We start from the raw sequence: 9912 nt of genomic DNA, 5'->3' as shown, positions 1-9912 counted from the left end.
ATGGATTTGGACTATTCGCTAAGAGAAGATCGCCCCGCACTTTTGACCATTTCAAGAACTACTGATCAAAAAGGATCTTTGGAAAAGTCGGAGCGATCAAATCGCATGAGTCTGATGATTATGAAACATTCTATTTCAGATACTATAAGGGGTGTGATTCCTGAAGAAAATGATGGCAAAAAGTTCCTTACTCAAATAGCATATCGTTTCACTGCAAACGAAAAGGTCGAGACAAGTACTATTCTGAATAAACTTGTCTTAATGTGGTACAAAGAGAAAGGGAACATAAGGGAGTACATAATGGAAATGTCAAATCTTGTGACTCGACTAAAAGCATTCAAGTTGGAATTGTCGGAAGACATAGTCGTGCATTTAGTCTTGATCTCTCTGTCTGCGCAATTTAATCCATTCAAAATAAGTTATAATACCCAGAAAGAAAAGTGGACTTTGAATGAGCTTATTGCGCAGTGCGTTCAGGAGGAGGAGAGATTGAAACAAGATATGATTGAAAGTGCTCACTTGGCATCTAACTATCAAGGTAATTTCATCAATAATAAAAAGAAATGGAGCAATAAGGAAGGAAACTCTGGGACTTCATAGCATATGGAGCAACAAAAATAAGATAAAGTGATTACTTGTTTCTTTTGCAAAAGAACTGGGGCATGTGAAGAAGGATTGTCCCAAATACGCCAATTGGCGTGCAAAGAAAGGGTTGCCTAAAGAGCCGGTTGCCAACTGATGGTGAAAGATACATCTTATGGAAAATGACAATAAAATTGTTGATGTTTTTTTAAAGCTTTATTTAGGAACTGAGTTTTTTATTTTCTGGTATTTGAATTTGAAAAAACGAAATTTGATTTTTGTTTGGACAAATCAAGTTTTTCCTTTATCTATGTGGTATTTTCAATTTTTCGAAATTAAAATATGTTTGGTATGAGTTCCTTGATTGATAAGCTTGATAAATTGAACATCATTATTTTAAATGACATTGTCATTATGCATGCATGAAATTTTGAAATTAAATCCAAATTAATTTTTTATGTTGACTTTAATGGGAGTGAGTAAATTGGAAAGTCAACATTGAGAATAATATATTGATGTTTATGTCCATATATATGGTGATATAAATTTTATCATGTGGTAATCTCATTCGAATTTATAGAGAACATTGTTTAGATATTGTGAACATCATTAGAATGTTGGGCAGATATTTAAGAAACCCGACATTGGATTATTAATCGGGTTATGCGGTACATAAAGTGAACTAAGGAATTTATGCTCACACATCGGAAATCTGACATTTAAAAATAGTTGGATATTTGGACTCCGAATAAAGTTGCGGAATTTTATCACCGATAATGATCATTGGTCTAAGAAACCATTGAGGATCAATTGTGATAATTAAGCTGTTATATTATATTTAAAGAACAACTGAAACTTGTCAAAGTCAAAAAATATTGACATGAAGTTTCTAGTTGGAAGGAAATAATTCAGAGTGGTTGTGTGTCAATCGATCATGTTATTGCAAACTCTATAATTGCGGATGCGTTTGTCATGAGTTGGTCACCCAAGATTTTTGGGCATGTGACACACATTGGTGTTGTCCATATAGTTAATATGCATGTACATTGGGAGTTTGTATTCGGATTAAGCATTGACTCATTTGACATGATTTGAGTTTCTGTACAGACTAAGGTTTATTTGAATTATTCTGAAATAAAGTGATGACTTTCATTGCGGTTTAGCATTTGGTTGAAAGTTTGTTATTGGACTCTTTGAGTCATTAGTAGGACCAGTTGGAAATGCAGGTTTATTCTGGGATCACATTTATGTATTTTCATGCTACACATCCATACTTGATCTATGTTATTGATTATGCTAATATTGTGATCATTGATGGGTCTAGTGATTTTAAATGTATCGATGACTGCTTTGGTTCAATATTGGTATAACTGATAGACCATATTATTAAGGAATATTTTGGTTTAGATAGCAAGAGCTCAATCCAGTTTTTGCATGTACAATAACCGGATAACTTATGTGGCCCATGTGGGAGATTGTTGGAATTATTTTATGGGCTCACATTATTTAAATTAATTGTACATGGACAAGCTATCTAATAAAGAACCCAATAAAGTGATCTAATTAATTATGGGTTTCCAAAGTATTAAATAAATTGGTATGGTCCACCTTATGTGTAGAAACTCATCCCAATTGGGTCTTCTATGATGGGTTGAAGACTGCTAAGGTTATATAAGGTTATGGTCCCCAAGACACAGAAAACATAACACAGAATACATACGGCACACGTATTCTAGATCTCTCTCTATCTCCCGTCAAAGGCAAGAATAAGGTTGTCGATTCTCTGTTGCCTTGGAAGATCCATAACTCTAACGCTATATCAATCAATGGACTCTGGTACGTGTTTACTGTTATTCATATTTTCCGATAATTCGACATGAATTCCTAGCGTGTTGTGATATATGGATTTAATCACATGATTTATAGATTTATTTTATTAAATCTCCAACGTGTATGTCTCACATGTTGGCATCTCGGAAGAGCCTAGCACAACTACCGAGTGATTAGTTAAGTGCACACCAATTGCCAGGGATAACTGCCCAAGAAACTAATAGGTGGAAGTAACTGCCATAGAAAGGAAGATGTAATGTTTGTTGATGAGACTTTGAAGAAATCATCACAAGAGATTATAGAGGAAATCGAGAGACGGAAAAGAGAGATATGGAAAGGAGCAAATTGCATCATTTGTTCTTAAGTGATATAAGCTCTGTAATTGTAATCCTTGTTCATCAATAAATAGATTGGTTACCCTTCCGTTGATGTAGGCATATTTCGTCGAACCACGTAAATCTTCTTGTAAATTTTCATATTGCTACATGTGTGTGTTAATGTGACATTGTGTCTGCAAGGTCATCAATCAGAAGAAGACAAATCGATATTATTCTGGTTCAAAATATAACAAGTGACGAAGTCTGTGGGAAACGTCAAGAAGGATGGGTTCGTTGAAATTCGATATCGAGAAGTTTTTTGGAAAAATAATGATTTTGGCTTGTGGAAGATCAACATGTGTGCGATCTTGGTGCAACAAGGACTGGTCGAAGTTTCGAAAGGTAAAGCAAGTTGGCAACAACACTGAAGGACACATAATAGGCATCAATCTCAGAGAAGGCTCACAATGTGATAATACTTAACCTTGGAGATAAAGTTCTTCTAGAGATCTCAAAGGAGAATTCTGCAGAAACAATGTGATGATCAGGCAAGAGAAGAGTTTCTTGGGTCAAGTTGATGAGTTCAACGAGATTTTGGATGACTTGGACAATATTGAAATTAAACTTGAAAAAGAAGACAAAGCTTTGTTTCTATTGAATATCCTCCCACAAGCTTACGAAAATTTCAAAGAAGCAATGTTGTATGGAAGGGAAATCAATCTCACTTGAAAATCTATCAGTCATTCAGGAAAACGAACTTCAGAAAAAACACTAGACCTCCACAGAATCTCAAGTTGAAATGATTCATGTTCGAGGAAGAACAGAAAAAAGAACACAAAAAGGGCCATGAAATAGATCCAGATCAAAGAGCCAAATCAAATAAAAGTGCTTCAATTTCAACCGTGAAGGACATTTTAAAAGGAATTGCCCAAAGAAGAAAATAAAATCTCAAGAAATATCCAATGTAAATGGTAAAACAGTCATAGCCTCCGATGGCTATGAATCAGGAGAAGCCTCATGATCTCTAGACAAGATTCAAATAATGATTGGATTTTTTTTATTCGGGATGGGCATTCCACATGTGCCCAAAAAAATCTTGTTTCAAAAATTTAAAAGAATCTGATGAAGGTTTAGTGCTACTGAGAAACAATAAGCCATGTAGAATAAAAGGTTCTGGTTATATCAGATTGAGAATTCACGATGGAGAAGATAGGCTTCTAAATCAAGTGAGGTATGTCCCTGAATTTAAAATGAACTTAATATCTCTAGAAACTCTTGACAATGATGGTTTCATGTTCAAATATGAAAATGAGACTTTGAAAGTAAAGAAGGGATCATTGCTAGTCATAAAAGTCATTAAGAAAAATCCATATATGTACTCCAAGGGAAGACTGTCGTAGAAGGGGCTGCTATGGCACAAGAGACAGCAAACAAAGCAAATCTTTGACAATTAGGTCTTGGACATGTCAGTGAAATGAGACTGGTGGAATTGTCCAAGCAAAACCTACTGTGTGGATACAAAATTCAAGGCTTGGAATTTCATGAGAATTTCATATTAAGAAAAGCTAAGAAGGTGCAATTTGGCCAAGGTAAACACACAAGTAGTAAGCCTCTTGAATATGTGCATTCGGACCTTTGGGAGCCCTCAAGGACAACAACATAGGGGGAGGAAACTATTTTATGTCCATAATAGATGACTATACAATGAGACTTTGGGTATGTACTAAAGACAAAGGACTAAATTGCTATGAGATTCAAAAAATGATTGCAAGCAACAGAAAAAATATGGACAGAAAACTCAAGCACCTTCGAACAGATAATGGATTGGAGTTCTTCTCAGAATAATTTAAGGAACTATGCAGGTTTAAGGGAATCACAAGGTATAGAACAGCTGCAGGTAATCCACAACAAAACGGGGTAGAGAAAAGGATGAATCCGACACTGTTAGAACGTGTGAGATGCGTGATTATAAATGTTGGTCTACCAAAATCGTTTTGGGGAGAAGCTATTCAGACAACTTGTTACCTAATCAATCGATGCCCCTCAAATGCAATCAACTTTAAAGCACCAATGGAACTTTGGAAAGGAAGTACAGTTGAATGCTCACACCTTAGAGTATTTGGTTGTTTGACATACACACATGTCAAACAAGACAAACTAGATGCAAGGGCTTTGAGATGCATTTTTATAGGTTATCCAGACTGGACTTAAAGGGAGGGTAAAAGGTTTGGAACTTGGAAACCTTTGGGCCAATGTGTTTTAATACAGAGATGTCACATTTGATGATAGCAAGACGGGCTATGGATTAAAAGATAATTGTACAGTCATGAACAAAATAAGTGATCATGAAACTCTAAATTGAGTTGGAGACAACTAGTAACTCCCCACAATAGGACACTGAATAACACACTGAAATTCATACATTAACTACAGAACATGATCTGTTAGACCATGATCCACAAAACTATACTCTAGCCAATTACATAACAAGAAGAGAAGTGAGGCCTCCACAGAGGTATGCACATGCATATCTAACTTGGTATGCCTTTACTATAGCTAAAGAGACGAAGTTATTTGAGCTATCAACTTATGAAAAAGTTGTCACATGCAAAAAAAATAAAAATTGGCAAGAGGCTATGAATGAATAAATATATTCACTCTTGAAAAACAACATGTGGCATTTAGTGGATAGACCAAAGGGACAAATAATACTTTGGTGTAAATTGTTATACAATCTGAAGGAATGTTTGCTAAGGACAGAAAAGTTCAAGTACGAAGCAAGGTTGGTTGCAAAGGGATACACCCAAATTCAAGGACTGGACTTCAATTAGATCTTTTCCCCGGTGGTCAATCATTGCTCCATAGGAATAGTACTTGCCTTAGTAGCTCACTTGGATATGGAGCTTGAACAACTCGATGTAGAAACAACATTCTTTCACGGAGTGCTTGAAGAGATCATTTACATGGACAAACCAAAGGGATTTGAGACTAAAGAGTCTGAGTAAAAATTTAACCTTCTGAAAAGATCATTCTATGAACTAAAACAAAGCTCAAGGCAATTGTACAAACAATTCGATGAATTCATGTAAAAATAAGCTTTGAAAAGAGTAGCTATGAAAACTGTTCTTACTTGAAAATGGAAGAAAATGGTGTGATGACTTACCTTCTACAGTGTGTTAACGATATGCTCACTGCAAGTGTGAGAAAATCGGAGATACAAACGCTAAAACATCTTAGTTCGGAATTTGAAAAGAAAGACTTGGGAAAGGCTAAGAAAATCCTATGATAGAAATTACAAGGAAAAAGGAATGCAAAGTCTGTTTTGTGTCATGAATCATACATAGAGAAAGTTTTTAAACGATTTAATATGCATGAGGCTCAGATAGTAAGCACACTTGTCGGTCAACACTTCAATCTCTCAATGGTACAATCACCAAAAAGTGCATAGGAGTAGGGGTGTTCAAATTTCGGATAAAACCGAAAAAACCGGTCGAACCGAAAATTTCGGTTTTTTCGGTTCGGTTATTTCGGTTATTTGGTCGGTTTCGGTTTCGAATTTACATATTTTCGGTTTTTCGGTTCGGTTTTCGATTTTTTAAAAAAAAATCCGAAATAACCGAAAAACCGAAATATATGAAAATTCTTTATTTTTTTATTATATTATATACCCCAAACATGCCCTAACCTATAAATTAAAAATAAAACTTAAAAATAATTGTGTAAATAATAAACTAATTATTTAGGGCTTCAAGATCTTTTGAAGATTAAGAATATCAGCCGCACCGCCCGCACAAATCAAGATGGAGAAAAAGCCCGTGTTGCTTCGGCCTTCAAGAAATCACTACTTCACAGATCTCGATTGAAGAAGAAGAATCGAACGTGTTGTGCAGCTGCTGGCTACTTAGTCTGCTGTTGCCTCTTGGTGCTCTCTATATTGCTCATGGCAATTTTTTTATGATAAATTTGTTTTCTTAATTTTATACAAAATAAACTAAATTTGCTCACATATATATGTTTCCGCGTTGCGCTTCGAAAGTCAATTGATCTCATATACAAAATAATTTGATATTTAAGTTTCAAATAGGAAGAGGAGACCAAAGTCGACAAAAAAGACTGCTTGAATGTGGAAGAATTAAATAATTAATTCTTCTTGTCTTCACTTCAACTATTTGCAGTTCGTAATTTAATATAGCATATTTCCAACAATTAGTCTTCTTGTTCCCATTGTTTGAATTCGATCTTAAGTACTTGATATTTAAATAACTTCGAGCTCGATGTAATAAAAATAAAATGATTAATGCTGAATTCACTTAAACTGTTAAACACATTGGATTAAATGATTTAAAAATTAATTGATGATGGATTGATGATAGCTTCTTGATTAAATATGTTTATATCAGTTTTATTTTTGTCATTATTTATTTACTTTATCTCTCATTCTCACGATCTTATTACGTATATGGAATTCTATTTTTTTTGTAGTTCATTGTATTTCTTTCAATACCCTAATAGATGGCAGAAAATAATGCTGCAATTGATGAAAGTGGAGGTTCAAATGGAAATGACAGCGTGCCTATTACTTCGTCTACAAATTCGATTCCTGTCAGTAAAAAAAGAAAAACCATGAAATCTAGATATGTTGTTTGGGAACACTTTGAGAAATATACTGATTCTTGTGGGGCTTTTAGAGCAAAGTGTAATTATTGTGGTTCGAATTATGCAGCTGATCCAACTTCTAATGGTACGTCGTCTTTGGGTAATCATTTGAAAAAATGTAAGCAAAATCCCCACAACATGGAAACCAGTCAAGCAAAAATTGGGTTTCAACAAATTTCAAATGATCAAAGGAGTGAAGTAACATTAAACATTTGGAAATATGATCAAGAATTAAGTAGGAAAGCTTTAGCTAAGATGATAATTGTGGATGAATTACCTTTTAGTTTTGTCGAGGGTGAAGGATTTAGGTACTTTATGACTGTGACACAACCTCAATTTCGAATCCCATCTCGTGCTACAATGACAAGGGATTGTTTTGAACTCTTTTTGGAAGAAAACCATAAACTTAAGACTCTTTTCAAAGGTATGAATCAAAGAGTTTGTCTTACGACCGATACATGGACTTCAATACAGAGAATTAATTATATGTGTATCACTGCTCACTTTATTGACCAAGATTGGAACTTTCATAAGAAGATATTAAATTTTTGTCCTGTATTCAGTCATAAAGGTGATGATATGGCAGTTGCGATCACAAAATGTTTGCTTGATTGGGGTTTGGATAAAGTTTTCACTATCACGGTTGATAATGCTAGTTCAAATGATGTTACTGTGAACGAAATGTCAAAACAACTCAGTAAATGGGGATTTAATTTGATGAACGGTCAACATCTTCACATGAGATGTGTGGCTCATATAATTAATCTCATTGTTCAAGATGGTTTGAAAGAAATTGGTGATTCTGTGAGACGTATTAGACAAGCTGTAAAATATATTAGGCAATCTCCTATGAGGATTCAAAATTTTAAGGATTGTTGTGAAATTGAAAAAATAACAAGTAAAAAGACTTTGTGTTTAGATGTTGTTACTCGTTGGAATTCTACGTATCTGATGTTGAAAGCGGCAAAAGAATTTGAGAATGCTTTTGTTACATATGCTGACCATGACTCGGGATTGTTGGATTATCTTCTTGGTTATGTTTGTGAAGATGGAAAGGTTGCAGGGGCATTGACAAGTGATGATTGGGCAAATATCAGAAACATGGAGAATTTCTTGAATCATTTTTCAACCTTACTTTGAGGGTAACAGGGTCATTGTATGTCACTTCAAATGTTCAATTTCATGAAATTGGTGAGCTTTCTTGTGTTTTGAAAATGTCAACAGAAAGTGATGATTTTAATTTGAGAATGATGGCAAAGAAGATGAAAGCTAAATTTGATAAGTATTGGGGTGCTCCAGAAAAGATGAATAAGATGATTTTTATTGCGTGTGTGTTTGATCCTCGTTTCAAATTTGATTATGTTGCTTTTGTATTTTTGAGGATGTATGGGGAAGAAAAAGGAGAGAAAATGGCAGATCAAGTAAAGTCATACATGATTACTTTATTTGAAGAATATCGAAAGATGACTTTAAAAATATCTGAGGTAGCATCTAGTTCATCTACTTCATCTATTGACACATTGGAAGCATTGAGTATAAATTCTGGAAGCACCCATAAAGGAAATCTAATACAACAAGAATACTTGAGACATAAGGCCAAGAGTGGAAGAGTAGATGCCAAAACTGAGTTAGACAAGTATCTTGCTGAAGAAATTGAGGTTGCAAATGTAAGTTTTGATATTTTACTTTGGTGGAAAGTTAACTCACCCAGATTTCCTATTCTTGCTGAGATGGCTCGTGATGTGTTAGCAATTCCTATCTCTACTGTGGCATCAGAAAGTGCATTTAGTACAGGAGGACGTGTTCTTGATTCATTTAGAAGTTCATTAACTCCTAAGTTAGTGCAAACTCTTGTTTGTCTTCAAGATTGGCTTAGAAAAGAATCTTCACCGGTTAAAATAGAGGAGGATTTGAATAATCTTGAGCGAATTGAATCTGGTAAGATTTGGAGTATTTTATTTTATTATAATTATTTTGTTCTTTATTGATTGATGATCAATATTTTTACTTTGTATAGATTTTCGGACCAACAACGAAAAAGATTCTTGTGTAACCAACATATAGGTTCAATTCCAATAGACGTGGTAACTGGTAAGTTAAACATATTTTAAATTGTCGTTTTCTTCTTCTTTTTCAATTTTGTTCTGTTTCTAATAACTAATAAGAGTTGTTCTCCAAGCTTTGATAGATGTATGTGGTGCTACCAGGATGAAAGATTGAAAGTACCAAAGAAGCAAAGCTGCCAAAACATGACAACATGTCTTTCATTTTCTTCTAGTTGTTTTATCAATTGTAATTTTAAATCCGTTGCTTTTTAGTTTCCAAAACATAACTCTGTTGCCTTTTATTTTGTTACTTTTGACAGGAGAAATGATGAAACTTCTGGTGTTGATTTTAACATTTTGTTTTATTTTTGTCTTGAATTGTTAGTTTTATAAATGTGTTTTTTATCATTTAAATTGAGTGCTCCTTGAACCGAAAAAACCAAACCGAAAACACCGAACCGAATTGCGGGAACACCGGACCG

General features: G+C 34.3%; 3 protein-coding genes across 3 annotated transcripts; all 3 read left to right on the top strand.

The window, feature by feature from the left end:
- On the top strand, positions 1-739 carry LOC140804221 (uncharacterized). The gene is made up of 2 exons (XM_073160084.1): positions 1-538; positions 654-739. Exons 1-2 carry the CDS (start codon positions 1-3, stop codon positions 737-739), a joined length of 624 nt encoding a protein of 207 aa, XP_073016185.1.
- Positions 740-7241: 6502 nt separating this feature from the next.
- On the top strand, positions 7242-8525 carry LOC140804214 (zinc finger BED domain-containing protein RICESLEEPER 2-like). Its single transcript, XM_073160073.1, has one exon. It carries the CDS (start codon positions 7242-7244, stop codon positions 8523-8525), a length of 1284 nt encoding a protein of 427 aa, XP_073016174.1.
- Positions 8526-8539: 14 nt separating this feature from the next.
- LOC140811396 (zinc finger BED domain-containing protein RICESLEEPER 2-like) lies at positions 8540-9568 on the top strand. Its single transcript, XM_073169241.1, has 2 exons — positions 8540-9323; positions 9403-9568. The coding sequence occupies exons 1-2, from the start codon at positions 8600-8602 to the stop codon at positions 9447-9449; spliced, it is 771 nt and encodes a 256-aa protein (XP_073025342.1). The 5' UTR covers positions 8540-8599; the 3' UTR covers positions 9450-9568.
- Positions 9569-9912: the final 344 nt, after the last annotated feature.

The sequence above is a fragment of the Primulina eburnea genome, chromosome 1 (assembly GCF_022965805.1).
Source record: "Primulina eburnea isolate SZY01 chromosome 1, ASM2296580v1, whole genome shotgun sequence".
NCBI classification, from domain to species: Eukaryota; Viridiplantae; Streptophyta; class Magnoliopsida; order Lamiales; family Gesneriaceae; genus Primulina; species Primulina eburnea.
Note: the sequence above shows the minus strand (reverse complement) of the source record. Positions and strands in the feature narration are given on the sequence as shown.

Excerpts from the sequence above, each read along its gene's own strand:
- LOC140804221 (XM_073160084.1), top strand. The coding sequence starts at position 1 with ATGGATTTGGACTATTCGCTAAGAGAAGATCGCCCCGCACTTTTGACC. Across the intron at positions 539-653 it reads CTTGGCATCTAACTATCAAG|AACTGGGGCATGTGAAGAAG; the intron begins GTAATTTCATCA and ends CTTTTGCAAAAG.
- LOC140804214 (XM_073160073.1), top strand. The coding sequence starts at position 7,242 with ATGGCAGAAAATAATGCTGCAATTGATGAAAGTGGAGGTTCAAATGGA.
- LOC140811396 (XM_073169241.1), top strand. The coding sequence starts at position 8,600 with ATGTCAACAGAAAGTGATGATTTTAATTTGAGAATGATGGCAAAGAAG. Across the intron at positions 9,324-9,402 it reads TCTTGAGCGAATTGAATCTG|ATTTTCGGACCAACAACGAA; the intron begins GTAAGATTTGGA and ends TACTTTGTATAG.